Source organism: Hippocampus comes, unplaced genomic scaffold (assembly GCF_001891065.2).
Source record: "Hippocampus comes isolate QL1 unplaced genomic scaffold, H_comes_QL1_v1.1 scaffold562, whole genome shotgun sequence".
Lineage (NCBI taxonomy): Eukaryota > Metazoa > Chordata > Actinopteri > Syngnathiformes > Syngnathidae > Hippocampus > Hippocampus comes.
The window spans coordinates 345,752-363,864 of NW_017805537.1; the positions used below are offsets into that span (position 1 = coordinate 345,752).

Consider the following 18,113-nt stretch of genomic DNA (forward strand, 5'->3'; position numbering starts at 1 on the left):
GCCCCCCCCCCCCCCCCCCCCCGAAAGATCCCTGGACCTCTTAAAAGTTCTACCCCACAAGCAGTCAGTCCTCTTGTTGAGTTGGACAAATTACCACATTTCTGGACATATTTACAACATTTATAACAGATGTTCCATATCCAAGGACGCCAACTTGAATGGCTTTCAGTGACATTTCAGCAACAACAGCAACCCGGCGATGAGCCTCTGATGATTCTGCGTCATTCGGAACGACACGTTTGCATGTGCGTGAACAGAGTGTTATTCCCGCATTTGAATAGCGCGATTTGAACATCGACGCGCGGACGTCATGACGTCATTCGATGTCATTTCCGCTCGTTTACGTTCCCCCGTCAATCGTTTTTTTGCGGCTGTTTGCGCGGCCTTTAAAAACCCAAACACTGGCTGTGATTTTTCAAATCAAGTTACGTACAATTCAGCGGACGTTCCGGCTCACTTCCAAACATTTTCGCTCATATTCTTTTCAACGGACACGTCACACATTCAAACCACGGCGGTCGGGAGGACGGCTAAAAACGTCAATCGAGCCATTTCGGGCAATCACTCCGCCATGGTCAAATGACATCACAAACGGTAAAAACTGAACACGGGACAGCTCGTGAAAGTTGTTTTTGCGCCTGATGTGTATAACTCTGTCCGCTGACAGGAAAAAACTGACATCATTTGTCCCAACAAGGTAGGAGAGAACTCGGAGAATATATACGGGGGAGGGGGGGATGGGAAACCAAGTGTGTGTGTGTGCATGCGTGTGGTCATGCCAGGTCTCGGCAGCAGTCAGTTGGTAAGGAGATGCGCAGGAATGCGTAGCTTTCCAGTTTAAAGGCCCTTTAATGAACATCCAAGTGCGCCATTGTGTCTGGTAGCCGTGTGTGCAGCGCATTTCGAGATCACGTTTGGAGGGAGAAATCAACAGAAAAAAAAAATGTGCCAATAGTAAATGGATCAAACTACTGGATGACATTTGTTTCGCGGTTGCGTTCAACACATTTTTTTTTTTTTAGCTCTAAAAATGGACTAATGTGAGTAAGAGATGCCATGGGGAAAAGTGTGCTGCGATTGTTGAGTTTGAGGTACTTTGATGAAAGCGTGTCAGGAAAACATCTGGGAACTGTTTGAAATTGGTAAGTAATAATGCAGCCCGATTCCCGGAAAATATCAAATGAATATTAACCAGTCGCATTTTTCATGACGACGCGTTTCCCATTTCATCTTTTATAATTTTGTTCCATTTTTGGCCTCTCAGATTTTTCCTCTCTTGTTCTTCAAAATATCTTTTAAGTTTGCTAAGTCACACCCCACCGGAAATGCAGACCGGCCAATCACAGAATGGCGCAGAAAAAAGAAACTTTAGCAACTTTAAATGCAACAAATGCTTTTGAAGTACTTTTTCAAAAGATTTTTCAGTTCAAGATTTTGTGCTGCACCCTAAGGGGGCTCGCATGAGACGACTGACCTGTGTGACTGCGGATGTGGACCCTCAGCGTGCCGTTGCTGGCAAACTTTTGTCCGCAGTACGGGCAGATCTTCTCCTTCTCGCCCGTGTGCGTCTGAAAAACAATCAGTTTGGCGTAAATACACTTTTCGTCGCACTTGTGGATTCCAACAGCACGTTAACATCGACCGAATCCCTCTCTGGTTTCAATTTTTCAAGGGTAAGCAGTTTTACTGTACTTCAGTGTTATTTCTGGGTTTTTTTTCTAAAAATATTTTTACAGGAGGCGAGCTGTCACTTCATCAAACGTGTGCCTCTTATCGCCAGCCAAAATTTGAAAATCTCACATATGTTCTACTCGGGTATTACTTTGGTGCCAACTGGTGGTATCTTGGCATCAAGGGACGATGCTGAAGTGAACCGAGTAGCTTAACGTCGTGCTTTGTCAATATCGTGTCACATCTCGGAGCCGATAAACAATGTTAAAGTGAGTTGACGAGCTTGTTATGTTTTTACACAATATAGAGCTATATTTTTTTTCTTGATTGGAACCCCCCTCTCCCCAAACAAGGTGGTGTTTGTGGGGGGGAAAAGCTTCAACGTCTGAATGACATTAGCAGCTTGTCACAGAATGAAATGAACTGAAGGTATCGCTGTGTCGAAATATATTGCCCTGATGCAAGATTGTAACCTTAAGGCACCAAAGGTCACGGTGCACATGTGCCCTCATATCCTTTTTTTTCTTCATCTCCCGTCCCCTCCCGACCCCCATCGCGCTCGCCGAACCTTCCCGCAAACACCTCGCCCCATCCAAACGCATGGCAAACCCCCACATGCTTGACGATCAAGCAAACATCGCCGGTGCTGCCGCCTCGTAAACACTCCGCTGTGTGGGGAATGCGGGGAATTCACCAGAAACACATTTTACAGCCCGGTATGGATGTGACTGCTCACGCAGCGTGCCTGTCATTTGCACCGCTGACACAGATGAGATAATCCGCCGCAGAACGTACAACGCGTGCACGTACTTGTAGCCAGACGGGAAAGTACCAGCTGGAACGCCAAGTCGTAAAAAAACCAACATATGTATAATGTGGGTTTTTTTTTTCCATACACAAAAAATCACATACTGTTAGTTATTAAACCATATAGAAACAACACAATTCAATGTAATTTAAAGAATTATCGAACAGTGTTTGCCATTTTTGACATACATATATACATGGACACGGTCACTGCTCCTCAGTCAGCTGCCGTACTATGAATTATTCTTTGCAGAGGATAAAGAACACATGCCTGTGAGTACTCTTACAAGGGTCTGTCTACGGGTGCTCCAGTGAGATACATCGACACGGATGCTGCTGTAGATTGCAAATTTCCCCAGTGTGGGACAAAAAGGTTTTCTTATCTTATCTTATAATTCTCTTTCTTTTATGTTTATTTTGGTGTTAAACTTCAGCTGGGACGGTCATTAAAACAGCTTGACGCGGGATTGTTCGCTATCTGCCAAACCGTCGCTTGTTGTGAAGTGAGTTGAGTTTGCTGCCACCCAACGGTGCTCTTATCTCAAAGTCAAAGTAAAAAAAAAAAAAATCAACCAAATGATGGCTTGTAGCTAAAAAAAAAAACTCCCAAGTAATATGTTTTAAAATAAGAGCCAACTAGATGTAACTGTGGCGAGAAAGCCAAGTGTTGGCAACAGCACCTCAAAGTCATCCGTTTCCTTTTCCTTGTCGCCATCCGCAATCTCCTTGACAATCGTGCCATGTTTTTACGGTTCAACAAAAAAAAACAATACAATACAATATGCTGTATGTGGATCTTCAAAACCTGATACAGGGTGGCAATTTTTCTGTTGCATTGTGTAAATTGATGACAATTTAAAATTTTTATTTGTGATGGCCCTCTTCAGGAACTTTTAGCCGTGTTGCTCGGAACAAGGTGAGCCGAAATCGAGTGGAATATCGTAAATAGTAATCACCCTTAGAGTAACCACCTAAATGTTGGTGTACTTTGAGTTTCAGCGCCAGAGCAAGAACTGCTATTGGTTTGGAGGGATTCCGGAGCACTTGGCAGCGTCAACACAACATCCTCCGACACTCAGCTTATTGATTACAAAATCGTTTCTGATGAAAATATCCACCACTAGCCTCGTTGCAGATTTTTTTTTTTCTTTAAACCAGCTCCAGATAGACGACGGCCGGTTGAACTTTTGAAGACATTTTTCATTTGTACAAAGTCACTTGTCGGTTGAAACAATGATTGAAAGTCCAGGAAGGCCTCGCGTTCCAAGGCGAACGTTTCGGGAGAGTAATGGCAGCGAGATCAAACTGGGAACGTGCGTCGGGCTGTTTGGCTTCACTCTTCGCTGCCATTACTTTTGATTTGCGTCAGGCCAGGCAAAACGCGACGCGGCGTAGCGAGCCTCCGCGAACATGCCATTGAGAAACATTTGACATGGCGAAGCTTGCGGCCAGCAGGTTGTCGTCTCGAGCGCCGGCACAACTTTGATCGCCACGAGGACCAGCTGGTGGGAAGGCCGCTTTGGCACCGTTATTTCGGAGCATTTTTTTTCTTCCTTAACCGGCGGAGACGTCGACATTATTTTCTTGTTGGATTTTCATCTATTGTTTGTTCTCATTTTAAATAATAATAATATGTGCATTCTTCTTCTAGTGATTGTTTAATTTTGTACATTTTTGTAAATTTTTAATTTCTGCCATACAAAAAAAAAATTAAACAAAATCATGCATTTCTTTATTTTATTTTATGTCTTATATGTTTGTCTATTTTTTCTAATATTTGTTTTTATTACAAAAGTGGAATTTTTCTTTTTCCAACATAATTCTTATGTTGTCCAATATTTTTTTTTTGCTAATACACACACACACACACACACACACACACACACACACACACACACACACACACACACACACACACACACTATCTCTAACGCTTTCCTTTTCTTTCTAACATCTGTGCAAAATGAGACGGGGTGAAGTGAGCCTAAGCGAACATGGCATTGATAAGTTTTTCGCATTATTTTCCACGGGGCAAAGCTTGCGGGCCAGCAGGTTGTCGTCTGCTGCGCTCGGCCCACTTTGATCCCGATCCGCGATCCCGCAGTGGCCTCCGCGGTCCCCACTGTTCGGAGACGGCACCCATTGGCCATGTGGCAAGAAGCCGCGGACAATTTCAATCTGGATGCACTTTGTCGGATCGGGGGGCTGCTAATCAGTGGCTGGATCAGTTTTTGGGGCTCTGAAAGCCCGTCGAGCGCTTGGACGAGCTGTCGTTTTGAATCAGAGAAGAGATCAATTTCCAGTTTTGATAGGGGCCTCCCTTCCTGGGTGGATACGGACGTTTCTTGACAGCCATCAACACCGTTGCGCGAACATTTACTTATAAAGTCACTCATGTGGCCAAGGCGAACCATAAAACCTGCTTGAGCTGCATCACGCAAGACAGGAAGAAGCTGAAATCATCCCAGAGTCACATGACTGTCCAAAATATAAATGCACATATTGCCTAATATTGTGGTATTGTAGTGTTGTTGTATTGTTTGGAATATTTTTCTCTTTTTGTCTAATATTGACTATTTTTGCCATGATATTTCGATTGTCTTTGTTTTTTACACACACACACACATATATATATATATATATATATATTTGTGAATTGTTTTCTGGGAATATTGTATTCCTTAATTTCCCTATTTTTTCCAAGTATTTTGGGGGTTTTTTCGAATATTTTTTGGATTTTTCCCAAATATTTTATTTGACTTGATTGCATTGTTGCTGATATTTTTCGAAAACTGGTGTACTCTTTGTCTAATATTCCTTGTTTTTTTTCACGACGTATTTTTTTTTTTTTGTTTATATTGATGTGAATCTAAATTTTGGATATGGGCATTTCACCGGTAGCCGAACAAAGAGAAGTCAGCATCCTTTCACCTTCTTGTGGCTCTTGAGGACGGAGGGCGTGACGAAGGCCTTCTCGCACAGGTCGCACTTGTACTTCTTGTGGCCGTCGTGCACCACCTGGATGTGCACGTTGAGCGTGTCCTTGCGCTTGAAGGTGGCGTTGCACTGGTCGCACTTGAACGTCCGCTCACCTGCGGCGAGAAGGCGGCTTCTTTGTCAACAAAAGCTTCTCCCGGGCTCAATCTTTTGCTTTTTCTTTTTCTTTCAATCGCGCCGGAACAATTTGACCCGGGCCATTACAGTGACGACAAAGGACAACCTTGATCCAACTATGTCGTCCTGTATTGTGTGTGATGTAAGTTTCAATTGAACATGAAATGGTTGTTTGACAGAAGAGAACTAAAAACAGACAGAACCCCAGACAGTAAACTGGGCCACAATCACAGCTTTTGTTACATTCAGGAAGAGCAACAACGTCCCGGGGTCAGATTTACCGAGGTGGGCGTGTTTCAAAACCAAATCAGTTAAAGTAGCAAGAAAAAAATTTGAGCCCTCCTGTTTCATTCGGTAACAGCGATAATGTAACTGGGTCAAATCGACCCATTGCATGATACAAAAGTGTCCTAAACCACCAAAAAAATAAAATAAATTGATTGACTGTGTCACTTGGACTTGAGACTTCTTAAACATATTCGATAAATGCTAGCGTGCTAATTACTGTAACATCAAATGTGCAAATAAGTGAAGTGATGTATTTTCAATATATTGGTTTATAAACACTGTATTTGGCCATACAAACAGTTTAATGCTTGACCTACTTTTGATTTGTACATCGAGTGAAAGCGGGCCGAAGTTGTGCCGCCCATTTTGGCTGACTTGATGACGTTGTAATTTGTTCAGAAATATGACTGACAACAGGGTGCATCAAACCCTCTGAATTACTGTGGAAATCAATTCATTGAATCCATTATTATTGTCATCATCTTTAATCTGCACTGCTCAAGCACACACATTGTGTTCCTGGCCAATTTTGACGCAGGCCAAGAATAGCTTCAGAATAATCTTTCAAATGATGTACCCCTGATCTTTCCTAAATGTGTCAGTCTTATCATCACACAGCAAAATGACACTCTGCGTCTTTGTTATTCCATTTATCATGATTTTGTCAACAATGGGTGACAGATTTAATCAGTACCTTATTGAGCCACCGCAGTGACATCATCCACTGACACATTGCCGGAAGACTGTTATCATATCGCCCGCCTCTTTACACGGCCGTGGTGAGAAATGCCTCCAGCTTTATCGCGTCTTTGTCACTTGTGACAATGCGGGCCGCACAAACTAATTCAGTCACCCGGCCGACAGCGAACACAATCTCTTGATGCTAAGCTAACGGATACGCGTGAGACCCTTTTTGCTGCCGTATGACCATGAATAAACGGGCATGGCGCACCACCGTGGGGAGAAAAAAAACGTCATCTATCTGCTTCTGCGATTTCGCGATGCAGGTTGTTGTCTTTCTATATGTTAGCATAGCAAGTGTTAGCATGTCAGCATTGTATCGAGTCTCGTTGGGCACAACCAGAGGGTGAAACGTAAAATCCATATCAATCTGCCTCAGTGCTACATGTTCGTAAACTAAGTGTTAGCAAAGGGGTCCCACAGGTTTCCATTTTGAGGCCACTTCTCTTTCTTTTCTATGTTGCAACATATGTGATAAACCAGAGCACCCAAAAAAATGTCACATTTCTCCATAAGAGTCCCCTTTTCCCCAGTTGACTCACTGTTGAGTATGGTGGTCTTTCTTTCCACAACGACATGCGCGTTAATAGACACCTCCTCTCATCCACAGTTCAGTAAATACTGTAAACGCCCTCCCGGTACGACTTGAAGAATCTTATTAAAGCAAAGCATCATCTCCATCTTGTTGATTCTTTTGAGCACAACATCATTCAAAGTGGAGCTGATGAGATTGTCCTTACTGTTATGGATGAGTAGGTGGCGCTGTAGAGAGAAAGGGGTGCGGAAAAGAGCCTTGCACTCGTCGCACTGGAACGGTCTTTCCTCTGAGTGGGTCTATGAGAGGAAAGAGCAAGAGATGGCAAACAACATAGCGGCGTCAGCGCGTTTATCCGAGTCGAGGTGACGGGATCATCCACGAGGCTCGCTACAAGCGCCGCTCAGCTCTGTCGACTTGATGAAGACAAGCGGCTCGGAGGGGATTAAAGTTCAAAGTGCTTCTGTTTTTGCTCCTCCGCCACGCTGCCCTCTATTTATCTGCCTGAGTGACACCTCAATCCCCAAAGTAAACAGAGAGGAGAGCAAAGGGGAGCGCAAATTGTATTTACAGACACCAACGAGACCCCGATGGACGGTTCGGATGGCAGCCTTTGTGACATAACACTTTTTTTTTAATGAAAATTAAACTGCGCATTGGAGCCGGAAAATGTCAACGTATAAAATAATCTCTTTGGGAAAGTTGACATTGGGGTGTCCCTCTAAATGTCTTTTCATGGGCCGCCACCATATTCTTATCATAGAATTAAAATGAAAGGCATGGTTTGGTTCAATATTTTGGTTTGTAATTGTAAGCTAATTTCCGTTAGCCCGGAAGCTAATGTGTGCGCTCTAATATGGTCTCGCTGCAAATGTTCCTTTCATTTTGTGTCAACTTCTCACCTTCTTGTGGTTCTTGTAGACGTTGCGGTGGGCGAACTCTTTGCCGCACAGTTTGCACTTGTATGGCTTGTCCTCGCTGTGGATGATCTTGTGCGCCGTCACCTGGTCGAGGCGCTTGAACGAGCGGCTGCAGATCTCGCATGTGTACGGACGCTTCTCTGTCAACAGCCAAGAAAAAAAAAAAAAAAAAAAGGAAATATTTTACAAACGATAACGAAAGGTCTGTAGTGATGTTTATGAGGCTGGTTTATCTACCTGAGTGTGTGATCATGTGTCGTTTGAGCTGATTCGTGGAGATGAACTTCTTGTCACATGCATGGCAGTCGAATATTTCGTGTATCTGGGAGACAGTGAAAGACTGCTTTTTTATTTCTTTTTTGGGGCGGGTTATTTTTCTTGTAAAATATTGGTGATTTTTTTGTTTGTTTGTTTAGCTCACAGAAAAGTTTCTTTCACTAAATAGCACATGATCTTAGCAGCTATTACAGTACAACCCAGATTGTTCTCGGGAAGTATGACCTTTTTTTTTTTTTTTTAAATAATTTTCGCTTGCAGCAGTAAATTAGCCTCAAAAACATCGCAGTGAGGCATAATGTTCCCAAAATGCAATCTTGCTGAGATGCTGTCGGCCTGCGAGCTAAAAACAATATTGTAGCCCAGCCCAGATTTGGCCAAAATGTTTCATATGGACACAGAACTTTCAATTTCACTTGAAGCATCAACTACAAGGCTCTGGCTCATGACAATATGAGCAATGCGAGATTGCCAATCAGCTGCAAAAATAAATAACTTGCACGGAAATGATCAGAAAAGATTTTACCATGCTGAATATCAAAACAATATTTATGGTCTTTTCATTGAACCATGCTGAATCTACTGTTTGTCAGGCATCTTCCTAGGCTGAGTAGTTTTACTTTATTTTAGTTTTTAAAAACATTTTTCGTGCTAAATGTAAATATATTTATTAACATTTTTTGCTTTTGAGATTTTCATATTGCTTTTTAAATATTTTTGTATGATCTTTTTCTCAACATTTTAGTATTTTTAGTATTCATTCGATATTTTTGTATATATATTTTAAGTTAATGTTTTGATATTTTTCATGTAACATTCTTTTGATATTTCTGTACTTGCCTAATATTTTTAATATCCGAATTTTTTTTTCTTACATTTATTGACTCTCTAATATTGCTTACCTTTCTATGCTCTTGCAGATTTAGAGACGACGAGCACTTCCTGTTGCATATGGTGCAAGTCAGTTTCCTCCGTGCACTCCCTAAAAACATTAAAAAAAATTTAAAAAAGACATTGTTGATCTGCTGTATGTTCCGTTTGTATGCGTTGCTAATCCCTTTGATTTAGAATTACTGTGACATTGAAAAACTATTAAATAAAACGGAAATAAATATATACTATGATGATGGCGAGTAGATTGTATTTGGTGATCACATGACCCTTATCCATCCCGTCTGATCCACTTCCCCCACCCCCCGCACCCACCGTTTAGACCACACTGGGGACCCTAAATCTCAGCTCAATCATTCGGTGATATCAAAGTCTCCATCTCATCTCACCCGTGGCCTACATCCTGCCCGAAATAGCCAAATTATTCGGGGCCCAGAAGGTGCCGCTGCGCAATTACGTGGTAATTAGAGGCGAAGACGGCAAGAGCTACTGGAGGAGTCGTAAAAGTGCCGCCGACCTGTGTGAACGTTCCCTTTATGTTTCTTCAGCGCGTCCTTGCTCTTGAACCGTTTGCCGCAGCTCTCTTCCTTACAGATGAAGCGGGCGTCGCCTTTACACGCCTCCTTGTGCTGCTCGAAACTGCACGCGGGAAGACAAAGACAGCAGAGAGGATAGTATTGTAAATTAAACGTGTGCAAGTAAGAAGTCTGGAGTGTAAACCTTGTCCCAAGTTACTGCGGTTAGAGTTAAGCAAGACAGGTGGGGTCCCACTGAGGGCTGTGCAAGAATGCATGGTGACTCAAAAGCAAAGCAGGTCAGGTCAGCTTAGCACTAGCGAGCTGGTACAACAGAACACGAAAGGCTTCGAAATTTTACAGAAAGCGAAAAAACATTCTGGGTCCTGTTGTTAGCCAATGTGCGGCGAGGGATCCCGGATGTTAAAGTTACTTTAAACTAAAAAGGAAAAGCTTTCCATAGGGTGGACACAGCTGCGTTCGTCTTGGTCACGATCTGTTTTCAAGAAAGAGTGATGTGAGGCTCGGTAAGGGGTTTTGGACAACACGTGGTTTCGATAACAAGTGCGCTCTATTTCTCATTTAACATGACGATCAAATCGGATTTGTCATTTTTGGGACTGTGACGTGTTTTTTCAGCAAACTGGGATTCGCTGCTTGAAAGGTACACGAATAGCGAGTGTGAATTTCGGGTGTGAGACCGAGCTCTAGTCCCGTCTAAATTTCAAAGCAAGTCCAATCAAGTCATGACTTGGGTTAAGCAAGGCCGAAGTCATACAGTCTTATGCAATCATAACATAGAGCACTAGCTTCAAGATTGTTCCATGATTAACTGTAAAAAAAAAAAAAAAAAAAGAAGGAAAAATATTGGGAAAAAAATACCTGTTGAAAAAAATATTAGGAAGACAAGTTAGGAGTCAAGCCATGTGACTTGAGTCAACCTTCACCCCGACCCCCCAAGCTGATATTGTGAATGCAGATCAATGTGAAAGACTACCTGGATTCTGAACTGAAGGAGCTGTGGCACAGCAAGCACTGGTGATGAGCTTTGGAGTCTCCCGAAGGGCTCACCGACTCGGAACAGTGCAGCACGCTGGAGGAAAAGTCCAAAATCAAATGTATGTAGCACCAGAAAAGTGAGTGACTACTCGAACGGAAACAAAGATCGTAGGTTTGAGGTCACAGTCTATTTCTTTCGCGACGATGACACTGTAAGACCGCCTATCGCGATCTTCTGTCTGACTATCACGGCGATATGAAGAGTGGACCCACTGGCGCTGCAGCGCTTGCTTGACCGGGAACTTCTTGCCGCAGTTCCTGCACTTGAACTCCTTTTCGTCCGTGCTGGGCCTCTGGTGCAGACTCTGCAGGTGGGCGGCCAGGATTTCTTCGCTGGGGAAGCTGCTTTCACACAGCAGACACGGGTGGTCCTCCTTCTTGATCACCAGTTCTGGGGTCACAAAAGTCGCGAAGATAAAAAGGAATATTTGATGATGCGATGGCGGTAAGGCCGAGCGCTTAAGACGACGATCGGCCTACCCATTTCAACCAGGTGCTTTGCCTCTTTGCTGCTCTCGTCCTCGTCTTTGCTGACGTCCTCCTCTTCCTCCTCCTCCTCCTCCTCCATATCGCTGTCCAGGAAGCCGATGAGGAGCTCTGTGTCCGTCTCGATGTCGTCCACGGCCAAGTAGAAGATGTTCTCGCCGTCCTGAAAAGCACGTGCCGATTTTAAGACGAAATTGCAAAGCCATTCGGAGCATCAAAACGGATTCACGAGGATGACTCAAATGCTCATCTCTAAAAAAGAAAATTGCCCTTAAATAATGTACGTGGTCTTTAGCGCTTAACATTTCGCTTGAAAGATCAGCCAAACTGCTCGACACCTGCTGTCAATATGGAGGATTGTGTTTTGGAAACGGCTGCTCGTCACCGAGTTAATTCATTTTTAGCTTTCCGCGTCTGTTGACGAGGAGATGATCCTTCAGCAAAATGAAAGAGAACAACAGGTCAAAGAGGTGCGCTCCATTAATAGCCCCAACGGCCCGCATGATTGGTCGCCCAAAGGTCAACCGTGTATGCCGTAAAGCTCTGCCTTTCGTCAGCGCTGACATTTATTGTGCCGCTTTCATCCTCTTAATCGTTATTTATGCCTATTTGGAATCCCCTCTGTTTGGACAAAATGGAGCTTTGACGTCATTACCCGGATGTCTTTGGACAGCAAAGTTAATAAAGACATTTTTTTGGGAAGGGTTTGATCTGGTGAACTTTGAACCTGGCTCACTTGTCACTCAGCGTGGTCATAAGGTTCAACTTTGATTTTCGTATGTTTAAGCCGAAAGCGGCCACGCCAGCCCGAAGCCTCAAACTACACACTGGCTGTCACGGCAGCCTTTTAAAAATACATGTTTACACCCTGCGCACACTTGCGACTTTTTCTGCGTGACATGCGCACATTCCCGGCTGACAATGAGGCGCTCTAAAGTGGGCTCACTAGCACGAAGCTCCAATGCTCACACAGGCTGCCATGACAGACATTTTAAAAACTATTTCAACGCTCCGCAGTCTCCCTACTTTCTCAGTGTGACGTGCATCCACACACAGCTGACAACCAGGTGCTCTAAAGTGGCCTTGCTGATGAAAAGCGACAGTCCAAACAATGGTTGTCAAGTCAGGCTTTTACAAATTCAGACTCACACTTCCGATTTTCTGTACATGACTTAAGCACACTCATGGCCAACAACGAGGCACTCTAAAGGAACCACATCGGTGGACTATCCGAAGGGGGGGATGCATTTTCGGGGTGTAAGTCTTGGAATTGCATCGGATAATCCTGACGTGAATGAAGGTCACAATGAAAAAAAAAAAAAGGGTTTTTTTCTTTTTTTGAATGTGTTTTAAAAAAAATCACACATATATAAACATTCACTGCCTTTGCTCAATGATTTGTTGTACCTTTTATCAGTAATTCAAGTTTCAAGGCTTTCTGAGTACGGTGCCACAGGATTGGCACAACGATCTGAAGGCAATTTGGTGTGCAGCCATGATAGCGATACCCCCGCAGATGTTGAATGGGATTCGAGTCTGGGCTCTGTCTGAGCCACTCAAGGACATTGATGGAGGTGTCCTGAAGCCACTCCTTTGAAATCGTGGCTCTATGTGCTTCGGCTTGAAAGATGAACCGTCGCACCAGTCTGAGCTCAAAAGTGCTCTCTGCTGAAGCTTTTCATCACAGATTTTAAAAAATAAATAGGTAAATAATGTTCGCATTGTCATTCTGTCGTGTTTGTTGTGTGTAGAATGTTGAGTGAAAATGTGGACCTGTGGAAAGAGTGGTAATTTTTTATTTCATTATTTAGTTAATAATTGATCATAGATACAATAAAAGTATATGACTAACACAAGCCATTTTATATTTAGCCTACAATCACCATTTACTTATCAATTCAATAATTGTTGAATAAAAAATAAGATTTTTTTTTAAAATGAGGATGAATTTGTATTTTATTGTTAAGATAAATATTTACATATACATTTTAATGGCACTTGAAAACAAAACTTTGCTCACAGGTGGTGTTGCGCCAGACATCCATCATAGGAGGTTAAAAAAAAACAACTGATTTTTCAGGTATTTGTATTTTACTTGAGTATTTATTTTTCTTGATAACTTGTTACTTTTACTCCCTACATTTGAAAACGGATATGTGTACTTTCTACTCTTTACTTTTTCAAAACATTCTCATTACTTTGTATTTTGTGATTTGTGGCGAATGAGTTGTGTTTTTTGGGTTTTTTTTTTTTTGGTCTTAGTAAGTAATAGTAGTAATAGTAGAAGGAAATTATTACTTTGGTCCATTTTCCTTTTGGTTCTGCCAAGTTGTCAAAATGGCTACACTACAAAAGATAGTAAAAACAATTCTTTTCACTTACCTTCTACGTTTACCATATTCTTATTTTTTTTCAATTTGCATTTCTACTCAAGTGCAGAGTGGGAATACTTTTGCCGCCTCTTACGTACACTTCATTAGGTGCACCTAATGGGATTCAATTCTTCACAAAGAAGAAAAAAGATATTTTGCAAACATAATGGTCGGTTTGGTTGCCAAATGACAACGCTAATCATAATAATGACAATATGCGGTAGACACCACAAAGATTTTGGAGCACAGCGGCGCGTTATTGTCTGGCGCGAATTATTAAAAGTGGTATTAAAAGGCTCCGCTGTGTCCGCTGGGAAGAGGAAATGTACCTGAATGGCTGCCAGGTTCTTCTGCTCCTGCGAGGGCGCCTGGTGGACAAAACGCAGCCAGTTGGCGTAGCGCGGATTGCTGGCGTCCAAGATATACAGGACGTCACCCTTGTTGCCACGCACCTGCAATGAGCAAAATAGCACAATACAGTATGATGCTTTATACAAACATACTGCAGTAAACTCATTGAAACCGGTTTTCCACTATGATCTCAACATCAGGCATCGCCACAATATCAATGTTCCATTAACCAGCCGATGGCAATTTGCATTGTGTGCTAGCCGAAAGCTGGATAACTTTTCTCAGGCAGTGTTAGCGTGGTTTGATTCATTACACATGTAATTCTCATTGTTTTAGGTTTTGTTGTCCAGTAAACTTCAACTGGGAGTCTTCATAAACAGCTTGAAGCAAGCACATTTGAACTCTTTTTTTTTTTCCAACTTTGAAAACTCACCAAATTTTGCAACACCACTCACTGGATACAGTGTAAGGGGCTGGATAATACGGTTACTGCAGCAGTCGAAAAAAAACAAATTGCCATTTGCGTTCCTTAGCCCAATCGCAACTTCTTACATGAACCAACACAAAACCGGAAGTAGCTTGCTCACATACAAATACAGTGATACCTCGGTTTACGAATGCTTCCGCTTCCGAACTTTTCGCCTCACAAACATTAAATTCGCGAGCATATAGTCTCGGTGGACGAACTAGTTTTCGGCGGACGAACACACCACGCGATCGAGCAGTGCCACGGTGGCGGCCACTAGAAACTGACGCACGCTCAACGGCGTCCCATTTCGTCACCCCCTTTCTTCGAGTGAGGACGTGATTTGTTTGAGCGACATTTTGGACCATATAGAGTGCACGTTTGCGATTATGGGACCGAAAAAGACCCCACCACAAGTTAGTGTTAAGCCGAAGAAGACGAAAATTACGATCGAGCAGAAGAAGGACATAATCGAAAAACACGAACGAGGTGTGCGTTTGCGTGACTTAGCATCACAGTACTGTATCAGTTAGCTAAGTCTACCATTGCTTCCATCCTGAAGAACAAGGGAGCTATTAAGGGTGCGTGTGTGGCTAAGGGTGTTTCTGTGTTGTCTAAGCAACGGTCTCAGGCAATAGAAGAGGTTGAAAAACTTCTGTTAATTTGGATAAATGAAAAGCAGCTAGCAGGGGACAGTGTGAGTGAGGGTATTATCGCCGAGAAAGCACGGCAACTTCACTCGGATATCATCAAGAGGCACCCTGGAAGTTCGTCATCCATTAACCCATTAAATACCATCACAAAGGAAAATAAAATGACTTTATTATACAGTACAGTGTACAGTGTTTCTTTAATTACAATACAATTGCACATTCATTATACATAAAATAAGGTATATTTTTGTGCAGTTTTAAGGCTTATTTAGTAGAAAATTATTTTTTATGTGGACCTAGGAACGGATTATTCTCATTTTAATGGTTTCTTATGGGAAATAAATGTTCGGAATAAGAACTTTTCGCCTTACACACACTTTCTCGGAACCAATTATGTTCGTAAACTGAGGTATCACTGTACACACAAACCAGGCACGCCACAATTTCCGGCCTTGGCGGAGGTCTGCGTTTGGCTGGGTCATATTCTGGTTTTCTTCGTGACCCTTGAATTTTTCAGTGTTGTGACCATTTATTGTGTGATATCATTTTAACAAAGACAATCGAAATAGCAAAAGGTGCACTTACCTCCCACATCAGTCTCGTGTCGGAGCTTTCGTCTAACTCGCACGGCAGTTTCTTCTCGCCTGCGAAGGGGCCAAACTTTTCTCCCTTTAAAGACAAAACAACAAAACATGTAGCCAAACAGAAATAAAAATGTTTCAATATAAATTTATAAAAGTTGGTAAATTAGAACAGGGAACGTCAAGTCAAAAATGTCCTTTACGATATAATGCAAAGTATGTTCTATGCGGCCCCCACTCGCCACGGCGTTCTGCCTAATATTGCGTTTGTGGGATAAGAATTAAACAGCAAAATGTTTGAATATTTATCCATATCAGGAGGCGGCCATTTTGAGACTTGCTGTCATCTAAAATTGACATCACACGTGCTCAGGTAACGACCAACCACGGCTCACTAATTATTCTGGTTTTGTAAATGTGACGTTCGCAAAATTAAATTATATCGGATTGATGCGACTCCGATTGTAGATGTTGCGACCTCAAAGCGTTCCAGGTGAATGTAAATACGTTTTTATACACTGATACTTTAATCCCTGAAATATCGCATATTAATATGTGTATATTTTTTGTAGTTATGATTTTTCCCATACTTGCGCGGAACAATTGAACGCACCTTCAACTTGCCAAACTCCAGACAGGGGGGCGTGGGGACCGACGCGTCATCTTCCCCCCCTTTTTTAAAGAACTACTTCATCGAAACAGTAGCGAGATGCTCCCTAAGTGTCTTTGTGAGCTGTTCGCACATCATTTGCTGTAAAATTGACTTAATGTGTCGAGGTGAACTCGCGAGGGTGAAGGAAGGCAACGTTAAGAGGGGAAATGGTCGTGGGGAGGTGCACGGAGGGGAAAAAAAACTAACAAAAAAAGTTGTGTTGCTACGTGGCACTTCACGTCACAACTCGCTCGCGTTTGACAGCCACTTTGAAAAGAGGGGCCAGCTGGAAACAAAACACGCCGATTTCGAGTAAGTTCGCTCGAGGTGGGGAAAGGAGCACAAACCTTTTTCACCCGCCGTGCCGTGAACAGACCGATTCCATCCTGGACTTTGGACGACTGGAGGGAGAATCTGTCCGGCACGTACATCCCCAACATGGTGCGCTGTCATAAGCGGGCAGACAAGAGCAAAAAGTCGACAAAATGGACGTTGTGGAGGCTGGACGTCAGAGACGCGGGAGCATTCTCACTTTGAATTTCTTCACGTCTTCCACAGCAGGGATAGTCCAGGTGCGGGTCCTGGTCCAGGTCGGACTTGTTGCTACTCGGCTCTGGGCAGGAAAGGCAAACGGCGCCTTTTGATTGGTGCAAAAAGTTTGTAACAAGAAGCCGGACTTTTTGTTGTATCCAATCAGTGACGATTCAGCAAAATCAGGACTTGCTTGAGGCGAACGTGGATGTCAATACAGAAAAGTTCACTGTTGCTCAGTTATGCCGTCGTGAATTATAAATAAAGATGTATACTTTATTGTCATATGATTAAAACTTTACTTTTAAAAAGTGCACCTTCATTTTGCATATTTTTATTCAAGAACAAAAAAAAAATGCCCCAGAAAGTCAATTTTCTTTTTAAGGAACTACTTTACAAAATGCGATATTTTTTCCTCTCAAATATTTTTACAAAACAAACTGTAGAAAACATTTTTTTTCCCTGGGAAAGTTTTTATTTTCTCAAAAAAAAAAAAAAAAAGAAACTTTATGATCATATGATTAACTTACAACTGAAGAAAAACATTGTCATCAAAAACATCTTTTTTTTTTCTAAAATGGAGTTTTAATCTTAAAGTTAAAACAAATCTTTAAAAAAACAGTAGGGGTTAAAGTGAGGGTTTGGGTCCCCTGAAGTTCAGTTCACCAGACTGAGGTCTTGTGGAGTTCACTGCTATTTTGGATGACATCAAATGTTCCTCAAATTCTGAATTGTTTGAACGTCTTTACCTCCGAAGTGTATATGATGCTATTTATATTTCATATTAGACAGACGGGCGTCACATTCTTTGGCACGGGCCAAGTGAATGGCTTTAAAATGACAGACTTCTTTCCCGGTTTATTATAAATCTCCTTTGGGATCCGGTCCAGACGTTGTGAACCGCCTCAGCCGGACGGCACCATACGTTGAACAAACCGACAAATCAGATGACAGAAGCGCATTTGTTTCTTAATTAAAGACGGTGCCGACCAAGACTTGGACACTTTTGGGACCGCCGCCAGCCATCCGGACTGCTCACTATTGCTCGGACCGCCGGCTGATGTCAGCCCGTGCCAAAAATGACACAAATCACGTTTAGGACACGGTCGAGAGGGGCTTCTTTCAAACTGGAGCAAATATTTTCTCTGGAGGGGAAACCTCCCGTTTGGCCAAGGCACAAATGCTTCCACACAACATTTCCCAA

At 42.6% G+C, this 18,113-nt stretch overlaps 1 protein-coding gene across 2 annotated transcripts in view; it reads right to left on the minus strand.

Moving 5' to 3' along the window:
- prdm5 (PR domain containing 5) overlaps nt 1-17,189 on the minus strand; it is a 33,914-nt gene extending 16,725 nt beyond the window's left edge. Inside the window, exons 1-14 of one of the 2 annotated variants that reach the window (XM_019878363.1) lie at nt 16,911-17,189; nt 16,726-16,824; nt 15,731-15,814; nt 14,005-14,127; nt 11,298-11,466; nt 11,031-11,208; nt 10,756-10,851; nt 9,761-9,882; nt 9,255-9,334; nt 8,314-8,398; nt 8,059-8,216; nt 7,362-7,455; nt 5,410-5,570; nt 1,475-1,568 (exon numbers count right to left, since the gene is read on the minus strand). In XM_019878363.1, coding sequence (XP_019733922.1) covers nt 1,475-1,568; nt 5,410-5,570; nt 7,362-7,455; nt 8,059-8,216; nt 8,314-8,398; nt 9,255-9,334; nt 9,761-9,882; nt 10,756-10,851; nt 11,031-11,208; nt 11,298-11,466; nt 14,005-14,127; nt 15,731-15,814; nt 16,726-16,818 — 1,537 coding nt within the window. In that variant the 5' untranslated portion in view covers nt 16,819-16,824; nt 16,911-17,189. Of the gene's footprint in view, nt 1-1,474; nt 1,569-5,409; nt 5,571-7,361; nt 7,456-8,058; nt 8,217-8,313; nt 8,399-9,254; nt 9,335-9,760; nt 9,883-10,755; nt 10,852-11,030; nt 11,209-11,297; nt 11,467-14,004; nt 14,128-15,730; nt 15,815-16,725 lie in introns of both variants that reach the window. The other variant, XM_019878362.1, reaches the window with a different exon arrangement.
- Nucleotides 17,190-18,113: the final 924 nt, after the last annotated feature.